Source organism: Cyrtonyx montezumae, unplaced genomic scaffold (assembly GCF_038088225.1).
Source record: "Cyrtonyx montezumae isolate F1298 unplaced genomic scaffold, pur_monq_1.0 scaffold_3, whole genome shotgun sequence".
NCBI lineage: Eukaryota > Metazoa > Chordata > Aves > Galliformes > Odontophoridae > Cyrtonyx > Cyrtonyx montezumae.
Window position 1 is genome coordinate 139,904,311 of NW_027072034.1, and position 23,173 is coordinate 139,927,483.

Genomic DNA, 23,173 nt, shown 5'->3' on the forward strand with positions numbered 1-23,173 from the left:
TTATCCACCAATATTTCCACACTAAAGTACATCCCTTAGTACAACATCCAAATGTTTCTTGTACTCCTCCAGGGATGGTGACTTCACCACCTCCCTGGGCATCCCATTCCAGAGCCTGACACTCTTTCAGAGAAAAGGATTTCCTAGTGTCCAAACTGAATTTCCCCTGATGCAACTTGAAGCCATTCCCTCTAGACGCATTGCAAGTTACATGGGAGAAAAGGCAATCCTCACCTCACCACAACCACACAATTAGCAGAATAACACAATATTCAGCATGTGGATTTATCACAGTGAAACTGCAGGGACAAACACATACAAATAAAGCTTATTTTCTGCTCTAACAGAAAAACCTTTCCTAGTTCTAGGAAAAGTACCACATGAACAGAAAATTTAAATGTAACAAAAACAACACAATCTTATTCCAAGGAGATCATTTATTTTCTTGTGCCTGGGCTGGGAACTGGCATGCACACATTTCCAAAGCTAAGTATGTAATGCTCACAAGTCCCACATACCCAACCACAACTTTCAAGCTGGGAAATGCTGTCCTGTGTGCATGCTGCAGGTCAGCAAATGGATGTTCATTTTGCATTCATTACTGAGAAGATGAAGAGACAGAAACAAAGACAAAGAGATCGTGTCTATGACACGAATCTATCAGTATGGGCACAGAAGCGTGCATTCCACCATTTCACTTCATTTAATTGTGGAGGAAGTAAAACAGGCAGCAGCAGTGCTTTTATCATCATACCACATGAGTGAGTGTGCTGCATGCGGGCTCTTGTCCTGAGGCTGGGGCAGACCTCCATGACAACTTGTTACGCTGGCAAGCAGGAGGACCTGGGCAGGCACTACAGAAGCTAATGGTGGCGTTACAGACAGCTTTGCTCACTGTAGAGCTGCCCTGAGAACCTTCACCCAGCTCCTTACAGGTGGCCCATGTATCTATCGTGGCACTGTCACTTGTGAGTCCACGTTCCTCTGCATCCACATTGCTGCCAATCACATTGCTGTGATATCCCTCACAATGAACTAAACATATTAATTACTGAAGCATAATAACCAATAAAACAAACATTAATCACTTAAACTAAATGGTACAATCAGAACTACACCAGGATTTGGGGCTGTGTCTAGAAGTGTCACGTGGAAACAGGAAAAGAGAAAGGTCCAAACAGGGACAATAATAAATGCTTGATGTCAAATTATTTACTACAGATCAAGAAAATGTAATTTGCTCTGCATTTTTATTTTGCTATGTAGGCAGAAGATAGGCTTAACACAAAGGAAAAACAACAAGCTAAGCAATGAGCTTAAGTTAATAAGAAAAAATAAACTAAGAAATCATGGGAAACGGTTTGATGGCAGGGCCAAGTGGAAAGGAAACAAGTTTCCTTAACGAGGCAGTTACTGTTCACTAGCTGTGCCCTACGCATGTAATTACTAACTGGAACAGACCTGGTAATCTATTTCTTCCCACATGCTCCATTTAAGATAATGTTGTTTCTTGTTGAGTGAGAATCTTAGGTGGTTAACAACTTTATGGCTGGAATGAACTTCGAAGAAACATCTTTCTCACTTTGAGGGGAGTAAAACCTTTATGAGGCAATATAAAACAGAAAAAAACTATCTTTATTGCACTACAAAGCTTACCTCACTAAATAGAAAGCTTAAGAATCTCATTTTCTAATTTGACTTTCAGCAATACTCTATGGTGGGGAATGCAGATCAATCAAAATCTGTAAATAATCACTCAGTAAATATTTACATCATTGTTTCTTGCCTTCACAGTTCTTGAGATGTAAGAATTTGCTGCTTTCCTTTGTAATTAGTCACAGAACAGAAATGAAACGCAGTTGAGAGAGTTCAATGTGATCACTTCTCATTTACTGACTTCTAAATTTCAGCCATTCATTTGCTGACCTTTTTCATCCCTTTCTGCTGTGTTCCCTTTCGATTGGTTTACTCAGAGATTCTTAACTTGCCAGTAAGAAGAAAATGCCACTTTTCCAAGACATTACTTCAAAGTTTAAGAGATTTTGACGAGTCACATATCTATAAAGGTAATGTTTTCTGTCACAAAGTAATATGGTAACAGAGCGTTCTATCAAAATACCCAAATGACATTTATTTTTCCCCATCATCTAGAAATCTGAGAATAAATGAAATAATACTCAAATCTGAGTCCTAAAAATTCCACACAATGATACAGGAGGACAGGCTTTCTTTTTTATTATTTATTTGCACATGGGTCGTTTGTTTTGCCTTTCTTAAGGTAAAGAAATATTTCAGCTTCAGTAGAATGGTTAATTAGAAAAATATTATTACAGCAGCTTTCTACAGTGAAACTCATCAAAACTTGAAACCTAAAGAAATGATGTGAGGAAATTCCAGTGTCTACAGAGTTGGGGAAAAGAGAAAGAGACACCAGCTGGACAAGCTTTGGCTGACAAGTCTGTTGGTATCCTGTCAAAATTTTCCCTTATGTTGTATTCAGAGTCTTGGAGTGTACTACTGGTATCAAATTGCATGTTTCCTTTTGGTCATGGAGAAAGGTAGCAAGTCAGAGAACACACTGAATATCTGACTGCTGGAGAGCTGTCTGGTTGCTCTCTGGAGAGCCCCTGAAATGTGCCCCAACTGGAGCAAACAACAGAGATGACAATATGAAGGGACAAAGGAAAGTTCATTGGTATTAACATAACTTCTTAATAAAAGACTTTGTAGTAATCTTTCCCCTTCCACAGGGCCTGACGTGCCCATGCTAGGACCTGGTCTAATTTTTAAATATCACTGAGAAGGCAGAGAGAAAGATAACTTAAAAAGATTGAGAGTTGCCATCATTTCAGTATCTAAGGAAAGGAATAAAAAACTTTCAATATAATGATTTGCAAATTAAAAAAGGAGAATATTTGAGCATCATCTTCAAAATTCTCTGAAGTGCCAATGTTATCTTGTCACCCATCTTATTAGGCAGAAAAACAATTTATTTTCAGTTCACAAAACAGCAACAACAAACGTGTATAATACATCTCAGTGCGTCCTGCTGCTAACTGCAAAACTGAAGCCCAGACAAGTTTTTGTTTCCTTTGAGACACAGCAAAACAGCAGTAGGGTTAGGAGAAAAATAATTAAGCAATGGTGAACAAATCTACTGTTGCATAACAGTTTGAGCAATTTTTTGGTGTTCTAACTGCTTTGCTCAGATTATAAGGCAAATTTTGTGTATCTGTTAAAGTAAATAATGTCACCAGCTGCTCCCTATAGTAGAGATGTACCTCACCCAACACTAATTACTTCTGCAGTGTTGAGTTCCACAAGATATTCCATATTCCCCTTTAACAAAAGCAGTCTAAAAACAAATAACAATATTGTTACTGGGATATTTTCATTCACATTCAATGAGCTGTTCCTTCCTCTCTTCCTATCTGCACATACCACTTGCAAAGCTAAGATAGGTGCAATTAAAACACCGATCTCCCTCACCCAACAACTTCATTCAGAAGTTTGAAATAAAGATCTGCTGTAATTACATTTGTAATGCTAATATGAAAACTGCATGACATCCTCAGTCAAATTATCAGTGATTATCCACAAATACCAGTGTCTAAGGAGACTGAAACAGACAGCCTCAACAGTCAATGATTATATTCTGTGCAGATGCACAGCAAAATCCTTTGCTCCTCTGAAGCAGTGTGGGTGGAAATGAAAATGGGGTACTCATTCTTTTGAAAGACAAAGAAAATAGTTAGCTGCAGTTTTTTGTAAAGCCAGAAATGAGAGGATTTCATTGCTGACACACTTTCAACACAAGTAACATAACAGTAGGCCCTGAGGAGAGGCCGTGCACTACAGAGTTGCAATCCAGCTAACTCTCCTCAGCCCAGAGTGGGCTAGATTATGTAAAACAAGTTTGAATTCATCTTGCCTTATTTCCCCGTCACTTCTCTGAGGAACATAATTAGACTGCTAACACTGAAGCAATCTCCATTACATGCCAAATTGAGGTTACTGATCCAAAACATTGAAGGCATTGGAGCTTCAATGAAGAAGAGCATGACTTAGATAAACCTTCTTTGTGTCTCTCTCTTGGAAGTGGCCTAAATACATTTTACTAAAGCTTTTCAAAGAACTGCCTTACAACAGACCTTAAAATAACAGCCCCAGACCAATGTCACACTGAAATTTATCAGTGTTTTAAGACAACTGGAAAGAAACAAGCAGTACAAATGCTGATAAGTGCAAATGTAAACATTTGCTGTTGAAAGGCTCCCTCACAAGGCAAAATACCAGATCATCCTAGAGTTAATGCAAGGAAACATATTGTGGAGACTGCTTCTGCAAACGAGACTGTAACAACAGTAGCTCTCAAATTGTACTAATGCTCAGGTTTTTGAAATGGATCTAAAGAAAGCAAAGATATATTGAGGGATTTGGGCTCTAAGTATGTATGCTAATTATGGCTTTCAAGAAAAACAAAATAAAAGCAGAAATCAGCTGAAAGCCATTTAGCGTCGATAATTTTATCTTAATGTATTTAAATACATTTGATCTACTGATTCCATTATTTGCCTTGCTAATATCAAAACAGAACATTATAACATCTAATTTCTATCTATTTTGTGTGTACTATGTTTTGATTCTAATGAGTGCTTTTTAGTTCTTTTAGGGTCATCTTCATCAGGATCAATACATTTTGTTGCCTTGTATAAGAACTGCGTACCTAAAATAGATTATAGTGAATTCAAGCCATAACAGCAGCCAAAGCACCACTTCAGTCCAAGAAGCTACTACCTTGCTGCATTTTCACCACTGAGATACTTTTGTCCCTGACTTCCTTGACATACCTACAAATATCTTTGGAACACTTTATTCCATAATTATGGGGAGAAATGGCATCGCTGATTTACTCCAGCCTTTACAGAAATACTCATTTTTATTCCAGACTAACTCAACATCCAAATGATGTAATAATAAGAATAATAATTTTAAAAAGCTCCAAAACATAATTCATCCTTTTCTCGGGATAATTGCAAAGAATGATGCTTTTGTGATGCTACAGCATGTTTCCATTATTGGCCAAACAACCACGCTCCAATAAGAAAGCTATTTTCACAATTCCTGTAAAAGTCCACGTAGTTTTGATCAAAATAAAGAATCAGTGATTCTGTCACAGGTATATTTGCACTGTTAGACGTTGACAGTAATAATTAAATATAATTTTCTTTCACTCCCTGTCTCTGTGGATCATACAAACCCCTTAAACAGCCCAACTACTCATGCTCAAGACTGAAGTTAGCCATCTTGACTTTATATGGTGACCACATCAACTGCTGCTGGGTCCCACACATGGGGAGTCCTTTCTGAAGGTCAGGAAGGTGCTTTTTGCTTTCAACAGTTCATGTCTTGCAGACCCGAGAAGCCTCTATTGGCCCTTCAAGATTTTGAACCAGGGGATAAAGATTTTGAAGAATGCTTGCTATGCCTACTGTAGAAGCTGAAAGGTGTCACCCAACACCTCTTCTATGGAGAGTGAATGAAATGGTTTCTCTTCTTATTTAGAAAGTTATGGACTTGGAACCTCTATTCTTGGTGATCTTGATCGTTTTTCTACTTTTATGTCACTTTGGTTTTCAAACCATCCTAATTCGCCTCCAGGGGGTACAGACCCAGTAGTGAAATCACACACCAGTTCCCTGTCTCATGGGTCTCTACTGGCCACACCTCAGTTCTTTCCTATTGTCAGATTGCAACAGGCAAAAGTTTAATTTGCCAAGGACTTCAGCACCTGAGTTGAAATAGAAATTGAGTTAAATATGATCTCCTTATCACAGGCTAATAAGTACAGTCAAACTAGGTCTGATTTTAAATTCTGAAAAACTCTCAGTGCCAACTGCTACAGATCCTGCATTTAACATTTAGATTTAGCCAGCATGCAGTAATTACTAGTTAGAACCACATACTTAATAAGAAGCAAGAAAAACAGGAAAAACATCAGTACATGCAACTTCATGCAGCTGTACAATGCTATAAGTGGGGAATTGATAACCTCAGAGTATGGAATCATTACAACATTGAAAAAGTTCTCATTATTTCATATGATCTTCACAGTGCTCTGCAACTATGTTGTTCATACCTAAGACTGCACATGCTCAAGACTGAAGAATCAGTATCGTAAGTTTAAGAGAGATGTATACATTAGGCTGTCTTTCTTAGGTGGTGAACAAACCTAGCAGGGCTCTGCTCAAAAGCATTTTCCAAGCTCCATGAAGGAATATACAATAATATGAAAAAGCATGTACGTACACGTATATACACATAGATATGTATGTATATATGCGTAGAAGAAACAGGGTTGAAATATGCAAAGAAACACTTTATTTCACATATTCATCTGTCAATTTTACACTTAGCAGTACGTCCAATATAATTACAATCCAATTATAATTATAATAAATTGCATATGATTGAATTTTTCTCTTTATCAGAAAGCATCACCAACACCTGAATCTGGCTTAATGTCCGCAATAAAATTTTCCATAGGAAAAAAAAAAAATCAAACCAAATAACAACTGTTTAATTCTGAATGACTACAGAAATACAATTCTAAACATTTATTTATCTTTTCAAAAAAAAAAAAAAAAAAGGAAGAGAGATAAATATAAGAAGATAAATATAATCTAAATTATATTTATATACAAGGAATCCACACTGAATTTCAGAGACCTTATAGGTTCATAAGGTTGGAAAGGACCTACAAGATCATCTAGTCCAACCATCCTCCTATCACTATCCCTACCCAACTACTAAATCAAATCCCTACCTTATAAAATGTGGTGTGGGACTAAGGGAAAGGAATTGCAGAGGACAGGAAGAGAACCATCTGCAGAGGATCTAAGAAAAACAGATGCGACTTTTCCTGTAATTTGCTTTCCTATTTGAATTTTACCATAAATAGAAAATAATTCCAAGATACTAACAGAAAGTCTTAAAACCCATAGAAACATTAGAAAAGACATATATACAAAATAACACAGACCAGTGGTCAACCTCTTCAAGTATTCCTGACACAGGAGTATGACACTTCCAAAACAATCTTCACTTACTCAACACAGTGAAATCGGATTGATAAACAAACTCTTTCAGCAATTATTTCTAGAAATAAAACAAAGTCTGAGCTACAGTAAGTTCCTAAATCCTAAAGACTTAGTTTTCATTCTGAAAGAGGAAAAGGTCTGAACAAAATCAGTAATTATAAACAGTTGCAATGACTTCAAACAGTTGAAACTAATAATACAGGATTTCTGTCATATACCCAAATCAAATCTTCTCTTTCATATTCAAAGGCAAAGAATTGGGTGCAGAAAACTACCTGCAGTAATGAGACTAGCCTGGCTACTAATAAGTCTCAAACCATGACTATTGCAGAAGATTAAAGAGAAATTAATCATTTTCAGAGTAAAATAATTACTGTGCAGACCACGTATTTGTTTCCTCTCATGTCAGATAAAATTAAACTGTAACTCAGCAGCTAAAGTATAAGGAAATTAACACTAAAGCTGATAAGCAATATGTCCCCATTTAACTACTAAAAAAGTGTGCCCAAACAGGAGATGTACTGGACCACATGTGGAAGACATACTGATGAGGAAGCATCAGTGTATAGCATCAGCTGAACTCAAAAAGAAGTGGTAGAGCTTAATATTTTCAACAAATGGATAATGAACCAAATGAAAAGGGCACAGAAGACAAATACATGATGATAAGAATATGTGGTTAGATGTAAAAGAGTTGATTAAAGGACACTGAAGAAGAGCAGTAGCTTGAATTAAGACACTGGGCCAGCTGATTCTGACATCACAGTGTTTATTCACTCCAAACTTGAAAATGAATTAAAAATTACTTGCAAATGCCATCTCAATCTGCAGAACTGGAAATTGTTTCCAGTACCTGTAAAAAAAAATGGAAGTGGTGTGCACTTAGTTATCGCTTGCATATTGTTAATGGTGCATTAGTAGTGGATCAAGATGTCATCAGCCCAGAGACAGTCCTACTGTCACTGCAGCCAAGACAGCAATGCCAAGATCATTGGAAGCCTCTGTTTAAAACTGGATATCTAGAATATTTGCACATAGAATAAAAAGTGGTGAATAGTTAAAATAACAAAAAAATTTGGTCTTCCAATATATAGGGGCATCTTGGATTATTAAGTAAAGCTTTTCACTAAAAAGATAGTTCTTGATGAGTCCAAATAATTTCATTAACAACAGGCACAAGTAAATGTTAACTGGACAGTTACTGTTCAAGCATTTAATTTAAAATCATCTTTACTCAGTGTCACATGCTTTCCAAAACACAGGTTACTTCCTCTAAAACATCAAGCTTGTCACACAGCTTCTTTAAAGAAAGAAAATAAATACTACATTCTTTTCAATTCTACTCCATGTTTAGCACCTTGAAATATTCCACTCCTCTACAGCCTATTTCTGGGCAGCAAACTAGCTCAACCTTGCTCTGCAGCATCTTCCAAACTGCTCCTCCTCCTAGTCCTAACTTCTGCATCAGTTACAGGGAAGAAGGATCATCTTCTAAAGATTCCTACATTGTTCTTTCACCCCTATGCAGAATCTCATGAACATTCATATTTTCATGTTTCACCCCCAGGTGTGTAACCAGTTATTTCCAACCTTTCACAAGTGCATTTATGATATTTCACTTTATTCCGATTGCCACAGCACTGGTCAGCCTGTGACTTGGAGAAACTTGTGCTGAATTCTCACATTCCTATGTGACAGAAAGCCCTTTTGACCCTTCTTACTTATTCTTCTTCTGTGCAACATCATTACATGTAGGTAAAGGCAAGCTTGAACACCAGATCTGAATTTTTATCTCTGAAGAGAAGTTTCATTCGCCAGCAAAGAATAGCTGACAGAGGATGAACAGTATATGAAAAATAAAGCTAAGAAATTTGAAAAAGATGTGGTAGAGTGAAATAGGGATGAAGACTCTTTAACGAATTCAAGTTTAACATGCAGCCCTTGTGATTCATTGAACAAGTTTAAGCTGCATTAGAAATGAATTCACAGTACTCTATGCTAAGAGAAAAGCATAAATTCTCTAAACACGTGCTGCTGATTTTACAAAAGGACAGTAAAGTGTCCTCTTGGTCTGCAACAGGACCTATGCCTTATGCAATTAAAAGCACATCTAAAGATCTGCACAGATGCAGGCAGTCAGAGAACATCCCCGGGAAGCTACAGGAGAAGGTGAGAGATGGCCCAGTCACATGGAAAGCTTTGCTGCTTTGGGAAGAGAAAAGGCAGCAAGAATCCTGCACGGTAACTAGAAACCAGAGGACACATTTCTCAGGATGGTAACTTACAACTGAATCCCTGATTAAAAGAGGCAACTTCGACACATGCAGATAAAAGTAGCAGTGCTGAGTTGTGTCAAATGCTTCCAGAAAGATTTTTAGCACCAGGAGGCTTTCGTTTTGTCTTTTTTTTTTTCTCCTTCTTCAAAACAAGTGGATATTTTCCAGTTCAGTTTATCTCCTGTGCTGAGGCAGTGGATTTCCACTTATAAAACAATGAAGCTGGAGTAGGAAGCCATTTCTAGAATGTGTGCAAGCTCACAGCTTTCGAAACTTAAAATTCCTTTTCTTAAATCTCCATTAAAAAAGATCCTATGAACTTCTTAAATAATAGAGAAAAACAAAGCATACAACTTACCTCATAGTAACTTCGCACAGCATTACAGAATGCTTCATCTGCTACAATTTGTGTCTCCCCATTCAGAAAGGCCTGGAAACGTTCTTTCAGTGTCTGTAGCTGCTGCTTATTGAGCTATGGAAGAGAGGAGAATAATGATTACAAATTGAGTTCAGTCTCAAGATAAGACCATGCAGCATTATAGCGGCTTCCATCTGTTGGACTTATCCAAGCACTACCACCTTCACATTTAACAGCATGCCTACTGAAGAAAATTCACTAAATGTGCTCAGTCTGCAGCACGTGGGCTTTTGGCCATTGATGCTACACCATCACAAAGCATGTCAGATGGCCTGAGAATAGCAGCCACGAGTCTCCAAGACAGACACTGCATTTCTTTGGGTGGATTTCACATCAAAGCAGAGTGCATTTGAAAGCAGATTATTAATAGAGAATGTTACATGACTAAGCTTTGCAAACAAGCTATTTTATTAGAGTTTAGTGTTATTGGGAAAATCCAAATCTGAAAGTTCTCTAGGGAGCCAAACAGGCCTTTTACAAGGCTTATATCAACTCTTGAAGTGTTCAGGAAGATATTTCTCTCCTCATCAAATTTGTGTGAAGTGAAAATGTCACACCAAAGGGGACTCCTACTAACATATACCAATAAAAACCAGGCAACAATTAAAGCCAGTTGTTTTGCTTTCCCAGAATTTAAACATTAACGTAAAGCCTTTGTTTCCATATTTCTGAACTTTAACGTTACAAAATCTCAAACACAACTGCCAGAAAAGCTTATTCATTTTTCCTGTATTTTGCCTAGTTAAAAATAAACAAACGTAGCCAGATGGGTTTATTTTTATTTATTTTTATTTTTTAATGAGAGCAAAATGTTCTACCTGTAATGGTTAACCTGCAATGAATACCTCAACAGCATCAGTGATTCTTAACAACAGAAATTCTTGGCACTTGAAGTATGTATAGTGATTTTATGCTTTCACATATCTAGTCCAGCCATTTTGAAGCCATTTAAGCTACAATATTGTTAAGGGATGAATGCAATTACTGCTATCCTCCTAATGCTCCTACCTTGGACAACCTCTACAACCTTCATATCAACAGAGGATTTTCATCTTACATCAAATTTTCCAGGTCATGTGTTCCTACTTGAAAACTGTTTCCAAATTAAATGCAAAAGCTGTTTTATTTTCACAGAAGAAAATCGTATAGATAGCATCTAAATTATATGAGGAATCGTTTGAAAAATGGCAAAATGAAGGCTGAAGCAGTGCAAAGCCAAAAATAATGCCTTTGAAATAAGAATCTGAATGTTAGAAATAGATAATTCTGTTCACCATCTTACTGAAAAGATTTAGCAGTACAGAATAAGCCCCAGGAAGCCTCCACACAAGAAAAGACCTCCCGTTGAGATAAGCAAACATCAGCAGAGGGTACTGTGCCTTGGAAGAGTTCCTCTTGAGAGCAGCAGGCCAACACTGACAGTCTGCCAGTACACAACACTGCTACCAAAAATCAGTGCCAGAGAAGCACAGGTTTTGTGTCCACTCGTAAACAAAGAAGGCACCTACCCACCCATCTGACACATCCATTCCTTGTAAGGAATCTGCACCACAAAGGTTAACTGCTGCAGTGGAAATCAAACTTTATTCCCAGGTATGCAGTCCCCTTTTATTCAATTTCCCTTATTCTTCTCTCATCTTCTAAAGACTAGACAAGCTGAGCTATCAGCAAACACAAATCATTAAGGATGTTTGGAGCTCGGTGTTGAAAGGTAAACACATGCTCGTTCTTGCAGGAGAGCTGAGAAGAGCCAACCCTCCTGCAGCCGGCGCGCCCCGCAGAGCACACAGCTCCTCCGTCCTGCGAAACATCCACCGCTCCGCTGCGAGAGCATGCGGGCTTCCTGCCAAAGCAATTATGGAAAGGCATTTTCATGCTCGCAGACTTCATTCTTTAGGTGATTTGCTTGTCTATAACCCACATATCAAACAAAAACATTATGAATAAGGCAACGAAATATAAATTTAATTTTGGCTTTCCCATTTCTAACCATTATCGTTCAGCAAACTGAAATGCCTTTAAAATATTTATATATGGCTTTTATATTCATTACTTCAGGTAGTGAGCAATGCTATGAGTTGAGTGGCATTTGAGAGTTATTTTATGTTTCTTAAATTGCTGATGTCTTAGTGTAAAATCTGAATAGTAAGGAATAAAGCTCTTCTGCAAAACTAAAAGTAACATTAATTCCAGTGGAAAAATATGAAAAGCTGCATGTTGCACTAAGAAGAATCAGCAGCATGCTTTACAGATCCCAAATACTGTCATACATAGAAATGCCAAGACAGAATAAGTTATCAATAAAGGGTGTGGAACACCTCCCTTAGGAGGAGAGGCTGAGAGACCTGGGGCTGTTCAGCCTTGAGAAAAGAAGACTCAGAGGGGATCTGATCCACGTCTATAAATATCTAAGGAGCAGGAGGCAAAGGGACAAGGCTGGACTCTTCTCAGCAGTGTGTGGTGATGGGACAAGGGGAAATGGCCACAAACTGAAGCATATGAGGTTACACACAAATGTGTGTGGGAACTTCTTCACAGTGCAGTGCCGGAGCAGTGGCACAGCTGCACAGAGAGGTGGTGGAGTCTCCTTCTCTGGAGACGTTCCAGACCCACCTGGATGCCGACCTGTGCAACCTGGGCTAGGGAGCTGCTTTGGCAGGGGGTTGGACTCGATGATCTGTAGAAGTCCCTTTCAACCCCTACAATTCTGTGATCATAGCCCACTGTAGCCCATTGGTCATCGGTTTTTAAATTTGACAGAACGTTGACTGCACAGTGAATTAACACATTTTTGATGGTGGTGGTCACTTTTAATGCATTCTTAAGCACGGTTCAATCAGTAGGCAAATCTCTCTAGAAAACATAAACTAACAGCAGAAATAATAGAGTAAATGCAGGCAGAAAAGTCTAATTGAGAACCACATAACAGCATATGGAGAATAACAAGGGTGTGCAAGAGGGTATCTCTGAACCAATGGACACTAAAAAACAGCTCAACCACCCCATGTCTGAGTTATTCTGAAGTCACAAAAATCATAGAATGGCTTAGGTTGTAGGAGTCCTTAAAGACCATCTAGTTCTGACCTCCCTGCCATAGGCAGTTGCTACCCACCAGCTCAGGCTGCCCAGTGCCCCATCCAACCTGACTTTGAACACCTCCAGGATAGGGGGCATCCACAGCCAGCATTTCACCATCCTATTTAGTTACCCATTTGGTCAACAACAGATGAGAGATGAGGGCATCAAGGACACCATACGTAACTAAGATTCCATCAGAAGTGCTTAAACTTAAGGAAAGTAATTCCAGCCTGCACTTTTCTTATAAAAGCTCACATAAAAACAATATAGCATCCTTCTACTCTAAAAGTTCTCTTCTGTATCTGCACCCACTCCTCTGTACAAGATCCATGTGTAGCAGACCTTTGCATTCTGTCCTTCACAAGTACTTCTCTTGCAGTACCTCCATGCCCACATTTTGGTACTAACAGAAAGAGCCATGAATAGCAAAATTAAAAATATATATTTGAACCTTTCCACATCCCCCCAAACATAAAACTGAATTCAGATGATCACCTGAAGCATGGATTGAAGCCTCGCTAATTCTGTCACATCCTATCAACCTGCTTCAGTTCTGTATGCTTTATTAGGATTTTTCTTTCTCAGTGATATTAAATCTGTTGTCATAACTCTGTTTGATACTTCATAAAGAGCTACTGCTGTTTCATGGGAGAATGTATAACTAAATTCCAGCGTCTCAGAATATTAGGTTTGATTGCATTCTGTAGAATGACTGAAGATAAATAAAGTCAAACTTGAAGGGAAAAAAGAATTAAACAACCTAAAATTTGCTTTTTCTTTATTGTAGTCATGAAAATATATAAATATATATATCCCCCTCCATGCAATGCACCTTTTGCAAAAGCTTACATTTATTTTATTATTTTTTACTTCTCACATCTGATAAACATAGGAGAATATCAAACAAAATGTATGCAAAAGATAGAAAAAAATTCTCAGAACTATTTAATTAAGGTATTTTCTGTTCAAGTTGCAGGAATAGTTTCACTTTTTGTAATGTACAGAGTAATGCAAAGGTATCAGAACACACTCATGCAATTTAATATTAAAAAATTCTCACCTTGCATTTAACACCTCAAAGATGTGTTATATATCCCCAGCACATTCCTCTTAGAGCATTATCTTAAAGATTTCTTTTAGATGCTTTATTCCTTCCAGTGTGAAACTGGAGAATGAAAACCTAGAGGCATTCCTGTTTCATCTTCACTTACTACAACAAATTCAATAAATAAAACTTACAAATGTGGAGTTTAATTCTATCGTCTGTAAGATGTTGCATTTCCAATGTCTAGCAGTTGAGGGAATCGTTCCAGTGTAACACATTTTACTTCATTAGATAAGAAACACCAATATTTTAAAGGAATACTCAAACATATATGGATTTGTAGCAGTAAAACTTTGTCTTTTATTTGAATACAAATAAAAGAAAAAGGCAAACTACAGTTTCTCAGGAGCTGATGCTAGACTTAAGGCATCTTCTTATTGTTTGTCACTGGGTAAGTGCACACTAGCAACTCAGTAGTGCCTTGAACATCTGCAGCCAGCAAAAACCGAAGTCACATCATAACCATCATCCAAAAGATTTTATCTTTCAAAACTAAGGGCACCAGCATCCTCCCTGCTCCGTGCCCCAGCTGCTGCCTTACGGCCAGAGCCAGTAGCTCAACCTGTTCCCAGCAAATACGGCAACCCCAGAGCTGGCACGGGAAGAATAACACTCTGAGCCATTGCCACCTTGTGGCAGTTCTAGAAATGCAGCAAAGAAATAACTGCTCATCGCAGGTCACTCAGAACTGCAATTCGCCTGAGCATCAATAAGCCTTAACACAAACAATAGTACTGCTGCTTCTCTACTCCCAACCTACAATGTAAAATTACCCTTTCTCTGATGATACAGATATTTTAGAAAAAATGGCAGAAGGTGATGACTGCAATTATAGACTGAGCTAGATTATATGCAGGCTACAGACAACACGGGGTAGGGAGGACCCAACCCAAGAACCACTCCCTGAATTCTCAGCCACAACACGTAGGGTACTGCGACACTAAATAGGACTTACAGCCCAGAATCCCTCCTAGTAAATAAAGACATAAGACACCTAAAGAAACAAACCAAAACAAATACACAAAGCAAGCAAATGAACAAACCCTTTGTCACCTCAAAACTGCCGTCCAATGTCTTCCACAGCAGCAGGTGGTCAAGTGGCTTTGGACATTAGCGAAGAATACATTTTTTTCTTTGAGACCAGAGAAGAGTGGTAAATAAATCACCTGATGAGCCTTCACTAAAAAAGCTGTTTCCCTCTCTGATTTCAGACAGGTGGTTGGAATCAGTATTTCACGAAAGAACTTGAATGAAAAAAGAGCTTTCTTGATATTCAATGGATTTCTCACTTTTCAAATATAACTCGTCAAAAAGAAAAAAAGAAAAATAGGAAATGGTAAACATTATGACAGCAGTTAACTTTCTGATTCCACTATCCTGAGTTTTGCTGTATGAGAACACGCACTATTGTCCAATCCTCAGCCAAAACCAAACCTGGAGGATGCGGCTGCCAAATTCTCTACAGTGAACAATGAACAATGGTCAACCCACAGTGATTGGCTTCTTTCCAAATGGACCTTATAAACACCAGTACGGCATCTAACACAACTTAATGCTGCCAAGCTCTAGAGCCAGCCAAGCCTTCATCACAGACCAACCCTGTTGGTGGGAAGGGCTTTATCTGCAGAGTCATTCTCTGGACAGACCATGTACTGCCTCTGTGGAAGTTTCAGTCTGGGCACAGAACCTGAGGGTGAACCTACCGTTATCCTTCCCTTCAATGCAACAAAATGCCTGTACCACATTCTTGGCAGCTAATGAGCTTAATCTTTACATTCAGGATGAGAATAAGCCTGCAAGGCAAATAGCCAGATATCAACAGTGATTCTCACTCCATTTCCCTCCCTCTTATCCTTGCTACCTTTCTAGTGGTGTCTGCACAAACAAGAGCATTACCTGTATTTTAAAGCACAGGTGGAGAGTGATCATGTTTCGTGAATAACTCAGGAGATTTTCTTCCGAGGGGACAAAATAAATAGTATTAGAGAACTTCGGTGCTAAAACAGGATGAGAGCTGTGGTGACAGCTGAATTATGCAGGTCCTCATGGTGTACAGCAATGGCCCTATACAGTATGTGAGTTGTACACAATATATGCTCTCCTTTGCTATTCATTGCTTCCGTGGCTTTATTTTCTTAATAATTGATATTTTGCTGTAACTTAGCAACCTTCATTTTTTTTAAATATACATACAATTTTCATAAAGCTGAATTGATTCCAAGTAAAACACTGTCTTTAGAAGAGTCTGCTTTCTGTCACTCAGATCAGACTACCATGTGTACATACTCACTGCACAACAATTCAGTGCCTCAGAATAAAATATTAGATTTACAAAACCAGATAATACATTAAAAAAAAAAAATTCTCATTCTTCACAATCAAGCAATTGCAGTATGTTATTTATCTCTTGTTGGTCTGCTACCCATTTAAAACCCATAAACATTACCAATAATGCACTGGTCATTTAACTTCTCTTCTAGGACACTTCTTTCTAAATCAAAGAATCATAGAATCTTTAGAGTTGGAAAGAACCATTAAAGGTCATCTAGTCCTACTCCCCTGCAACGAACAGGGACATCCACAGCTGCCCAGGGATCCAGCCTTGCCTTGAAAGTCTCCCCGTGGACAGGGTATCCACCATAGCTCTGGGCAACCTGTTCCAGCACCTCACCACCCTCACTGTAAAAGATTTTTCCTTATATCTAACCTAAATCTACCCTCTTTAAAGATTTAAGCCATTTCCCCTTGTTACATCACAACAGACTCTGCTCTAAGGAGTCTATCCCCTTCTTTTCTATAGCTCTCCATTAGATATTGAAAGGCTGATATCAGGGTCACCTTTGGAGCCTTCTGTACATTTCTTACCAGTCTCAGATGTGTATCATTGAATCTGAAGCTTTAAATATTTTCATCATCCAGAGAGGAATATTCAATATTATTAGACAGAATTATAAAACATTTCATGAGCAACTGAGGTTTGGGGCATTGCTTTTTTAATTTTCTTTTTTTGAATAAAACATTTTCAACCTTCTACAGACTGTGCCATATTAGGAAAGAAAGGCAAATATTTGTCTTAATTGCAGCAAATATCACACCCCAACAAAAGCTGTCTCCTCTGAGATCAGGTTGTCAGTGCAGTTACAGTCATCTTTTTACCTACTCCTACTACCTAAGATTTGCTGTAGAACTTAGCAGGCAGTCATCACCTAGAATCGTATTATTGCACTTGCCTCCTCTGTGCAGCAGACTTCACTAACCTCCTCTGAGCCTGGAGTAGCTGTGCACACATGCCACAGCATCTGTGCTGCCCTTTTGCCACCACTGTTTGGGGCCTCCTCCTTCACGGACCACAGAGTGGCTCTGGGAATATGGCTCCTAGGGGTTGTTAGAACCACCAGACCAATGGATGCTCACATGTGTTATCATTAACACTGCATATTGATAGCAGAGATGCATACAATGATACTTGGTCATGTTGGGAACCTCAGCTACTCAGAAATAAATGCAGCCGAACATAAAGAGAAGATTGCTGCTGCCACATAGCTAGATGTATGGCTCTGACTCACAGAGTAGATCATCAGTCCAAACTATGCTGGACTGAACAGATTTGCATCCCTCATTCCCTGTACAGCACAGCTCCAGTTTTCCTCCTCTGCATCTCTATCATCATTTCTACCCTGACATGTCAACTGTGCATGCCCAGAACCATTTGTCACACGGAACTACTTGCTCCAAGAATCCTTCTTTTTCATTTTCAGTAACTTCTCCACACACAAATTAAGCTACCAGAGTCTTTTCATACCTTAAAAGTGTGGCACTAATGAGCTTTGTTTGCCAACAAGCTTACACCAGGACACTTCTGTATCTGCCTGCAAAGGTTTCTCAGTGTAGCTGTGAAGAGACAGCACTACCTGTCTGAACTAACAGAAGCAGCAGCAAAACACACATTCCTCCAACCTACTCTCATCTTTCTGAAGCTGGCATTAACGTTCCATTTGAGCTCATTTTCCAAGGAGACATTGTGATCACAAAGCTGCTCCTTGTCTGTGTAAATGTTAGCTTCCTCCCCACACAGGTGACTTCTGCATGCAGTCCCCAGTGTCTATCAGTTCTGACAGTGTGGAGGTTTCACAGATAAGATATAACATTATCTGAAAAACAGAACTAAAAAGAACTGCAAGTTACTCTTCTCAGTAATTGAAATACAAGTAAAAAAGATATTACTTTCTGGTTGGCATGTGGCAAGCACAAACATAAAGTTACATGTCCATCATGCTCAATGGCTATGCATTTCAGAACTAGCTTGGCTTAAAAACAAGGACAATAAAGTATGACAATAAAGTCAGAATAATTCCAGAATAAAGTTTCCATTTTATTCTAAATTACTTGGCCATTCTGATGATGTTTAAACAGTACTTCACCAAACTATGCAATTTTACAAAATATTTTCCAGCAGATTTTATCTGGTTTTCTTAATAAGTAGAACGGTGTCTATACTCTGCCTGCTTTTTCTACAAAGTTTGCAAATTAGAACAGTTCAAGATGAACGAGGCCTCTGGAAGTCATCTTCTCAAAGCAAGGCTAGCTCTGAAAATTCATCATGCAGCTCCTCTAGCTTTGATGTCACTTGAGAATTTGCTGAAGCTACATTCATTCTGCTTCCCAGGATGTTAATGACATTCAACAGCATTAGCTGCAATGTCATCTCCTGAGAAACAGACTTCTAACAAGTTGATTAAAAAATTCTGACCATCACCCTTAGAACCTAAAGGGCTGAAGTTTTTTAACAACTCGTAACCTTTTAACAACTTGTAATCCAGTCCACTTTTTCCACTGCTTTCTCCACATATACTGAGACAGACATTTCATGAATGAAGGCAATTGGATCAGTCAGAAGCGATCTTTCCTTTGACATCCACGCTACCTGTTCCCCATCGGCTGCCTGTCTTTCTCTGCAGCCATATACACATATCCCTATCCCTCATGATCAGTCAAGCTTCGGCCTTACTAATCCCACTGCTGCCTTGTTGGGTGATGTCTTACTCCCCCACTTGTAGCTTTCACACCATCCATTTCTATATTAGCAACTCCTGATCAGCTGTGTTGTCCTTCCTCTTTGCTTGATTACTATACTTGTACATCAGAATCAACTATTCTTGGTCAAAACCCCTGCCATCTCCCCTGTTCAGCATTCCAAATGAAAGAAGAGAATATCATTCCTTTACAGAGATTGGAAAGATACACTGATGACACATAAAAAGCAGCACAGCAAGTATTTTGAACTAAAATTTTCTGGCTTCCCTAGAACTAGATAGGAGCAGATGGTCCACACCACTGGAACACCCTTCAGGTTAAGGGCAGTAAAATCAGGCTTAAAAATTGTATCTCATTAATTACACATCTCCAACTAACACATCGATGTCAAAGAAAATATAACAAGATTAGTGGATAACAGACGTGTATCAACACCTTACCAAAGTACACTGTAGGTATGAAAAACATAGTTTGGGTCTCTGGTTAAGTTGATGGAAGAGATTATATACACAAAAATGGTACATACTAAATAGAGCCTCCATTCTCCTATCTTGCATAGTAAGTTCCTATGCAAGACGTTACTAAAATTAAGGAAATTCTTACAAACTCTTGCTCCATTTTCAGAGTTCTAGGCTAAAGCCTCTGTTAGACACAGTAGTTGGCTATATGGACTGTTCTTATCCGATTAATAAACAGAAATATAAGTAAGGAAACAGAGGTCATTAGAAGTCATGTCTCCACATTGTACAGATGCATATTTTACAAGTGACAGCACGTAGCCCTGTTTAGCTACACTATGGTAGAACTAGGTTAATCACAAAGCCATGATATTAAAGACAACAGAAAAAAACAAACAAAACAAACAAACAAAAACCAACCACGTTAGTTCTTTACAAACCCAAACGGTTGCCAGCTTTGCCTGGCAAGGACACACTGCTGAGAAGAAGAGCAGCTTTGAATGAGCTATTCAGGTGTCACCTTATCATACACTGTACACGTATATTTGTCACTTACTTTCCTACCATGGAAAGCTGTTATAGTAGATATTTCTACTTTGAAATATTTTCTCAGCCACATGAGCCTTCAAACATTTTCATCTCAAGGTTTTAGACCAGTCTTAGGAATCTGTTAATCACAAACACTATCTTGACAGTATCTGAACAATAAACATGAACATCTGCATTGCCAGCACAATCAACATCCTCTGTGACAGACAAATCCCCAAATACATATATTTTTCAGCACGAAATAAAAAGTTTGAAGCAGCATACCAGATAATCTCATAACAACCACAAGGATGAAGCAACTATTCTACACGACAACCAACTCAAAACCATTCCACACTTCTCAACAAAAGTGCTTCATTGCTCTTTGACCACCCAACCCCACCTATCAGAGCTATGTCTTGGAATCAGTTTTCATAAACCTAGAAGATTCCAGCATTCATGAACCTAAGAAAGTTTAGTGTAATGCATTATAATTTACCTAGTGAGCAATTGTCCTGGTTTCACCTGGGACAGAGTTGATTTTTTCTTCATAGTGTCTGGTACGATGCCATGTTTTGGCTTCAGGAGAAAAACAATGGTTATAACAACAGTGTTTTAGTTGTTGCTGAGCAGGGCTGCATAGAGCTAGGGACTTTTCAGCCTCTCATACTGTCCTGCCAGAGATGGGGCTGAGGGAGCACAAGGAGCTGGGAGGGACAGAACCAGGACAGCTGACCTAAACTGGCCAAAGGGCTATTCTGTACCATATGTTATCATGCCAAAAAATTTTAAATACTGTGTGGAGTTGGCTTGGTGGACAAGTGCTGCTCAGGGAGTGGCTGGGCAACAGCAGACTTGTAAATATATATAAAACAATATTACAATTATCATTACTATTTTCCTTTTCTCTCCCTTTTCTGTCTTAATAAATTGTTGTTTAGTTTGTTTATTGTTGTTTTTGTTAGTTTTTTGTTTCTTTGGTTGACTGGTTTTTCGTAAGTCTCAACCCATGAGTTCTATTTTGTTGTTTTTTTTTTCCCCTAATTCTCCCCCTAGTCCCACTGGGAGTGGGAGTGGTGTATGACTGCACTGTTCTTAGCTGCTTGCTGGCTCAAACCACAGTAACAATACAGATTGTATAATATCTGATTTAAACTTTAAGCAGTATTCCACATAGGTTTGAATTCTCAAACAAACAGCAACGCAAAAAGCCAAAAGAGAAGCAGATATAACTTTATGATCTTCCAGCACATTAAAGTCAAATATGCTTTGTCAGATGTCTGCGTACACTGGACTTGACTCATCCCCTCCATGCCAAAACACATAGATATATTGTCCAAGTTTACACAGTTGGCCATATTCATCCACATATCTGAAATGCAGATTAAGCATTCCACGGTTAATCTTATTTACGTCAGATTTATACATACATCACTATGGCTTTCTCTTCTCTGAAAATGTCTATTTAGTCTGTGAAAAGTTTGATCAAAGCACTCAAATATCTGTTGGCATATTCTAGAGTATCTTTATTAATAGATAAAGTAAATTCATTAGTGTAAATTCACTTGCCTTTCTCAAAAAAAGAAATGAATTCATCTACAAATGAGCTCTTCTGCATTTAATGTGGAAGGAAAATACAGCTTATATAAATCTAATTGTAGAGTTTTCAGATTCTAAATAAATCCTCAGACTTCACAGATTTTTTTAAGAAGCCCAAGAGACTGGTATACTAATTCAATTCAAAGTTATATTTCTCTGGGTAATCCTTATATAAGTTTTAGAGCATCAAGAAATCACTTGATTAAAATTCCCTTAAAAAAAAAAAAAAGATGCACTGAAAAACATATTCCCCTATAATATCACAAATTAACATTTGTCAATCCTGTTTTAGAGGTTTGGAAAATTATAGCACTAGTGAACAGACTGTATTCTCTGGATCTTCCTGACACCATACCAGAACTTCTGCAAGTTTTTTTGTTTGTTTGGTTGGTTGGTTTGGTATTTTTTTGGAGGTGGGGGGTTGGGTTTGCTGGTTTTTCTTTTTTTCCCTGTTCTTTTATCCTATTTCTAGTGCTTCCTTTTACTATGCTAAGTGATTTCCTCTGTTTGGTATGCATTCGCATCATCCAAATCTTTTAGAATTGTCTTCTCTATATAAGCATTTCTTTTTTTTCTTTTTTTACATTGCAAAGGAAACGTTTGTTGCTTTTTTTTTTCTTTCATGATCAAGGTTCTGGGTTGTCTCTTAGTTTACTTAATTAAATATTTCACCCTTCTTAATCATTTGAAATGAAGTCACAGTATTTGCTATCACAACACCTACTAATTATCATCTACAAATCTCATTACTGGATGTTAATTCTCTCTTCCCTTTCAAAAATTCTATAAAAAGCAACACAGCACAGATGCTTCTTGGTTCTCACCAAATCCTGCTGCAGTTTGATGTGCACGGTTGAAGCCACCACAGTTCCCATGGTGGCTGCATCTCCTGCCTCCCTGATCCTTACCTGCTGCCTTGACAACCTAGCTTGGCCTTGGATCTACCTTATCATCTTGGCCTTTTCATGGACCAACAGATTGAGGCCAATGCTGAACTCCCAGACCTCATCCTGACTCCAACCCACAGCCTCCAATAATCCACCCACCCCGTGCACAAAAGTTTCCCTCTAAAATTTGCACCTACATTACTCAAAATAGAAGCCATGCCTACACTGCAGTGTCTCCCTGTACATCTTTATTTCCACCCTATGTAACACATATGCTATTCACTGATGGCATCAGAGCAGCTTTCAGTAAGATCTTCAGTGATTTATTTGTGAATTAAATCCACAAATCTTCTACTATTAAATCTATTTTACTAATTCTACTATCAAATCCACAAAACTTCTACTACTACTTATGCACCGTTTTCAAAAAATTTCACAGTCTTCAGCTTCTATAAATCCATTTTCTCTTTGTACTTCTTCCTCACAGTGCTTTAGATAAGATGTGGAAGGTTTCACTTCAGCACACAAGCACAGCTAGATCATATCAACAGACTCAGCTAAGTAGATGACCCACAGTTTTTCTTTCCTCTTCCTCTGCACCTCGAGTTTCATTTAGCATAAGGAACTGGTGTCACACAGTCACTCCAGTTTCGCTTCCATGGTGCCCAGGTGTTAATATGGCTCCAGCAC

At 38.3% G+C, this 23,173-nt stretch overlaps 1 protein-coding gene across 2 annotated transcripts in view; it reads right to left on the reverse strand.

Annotated features, from left to right (window-relative positions):
* Positions 1–23,173, reverse strand: part of CADPS2 (calcium dependent secretion activator 2) — a 297,492-nt gene that overhangs the window by 226,073 nt on the left and 48,246 nt on the right. For both annotated transcript variants that reach the window (XM_065743498.1, XM_065743497.1), the window contains exon 2: positions 9,735–9,848. In XM_065743498.1, the coding sequence (XP_065599570.1) occupies positions 9,735–9,848 (114 nt within the window). The remainder of the gene's footprint in view (positions 1–9,734; positions 9,849–23,173) is intronic.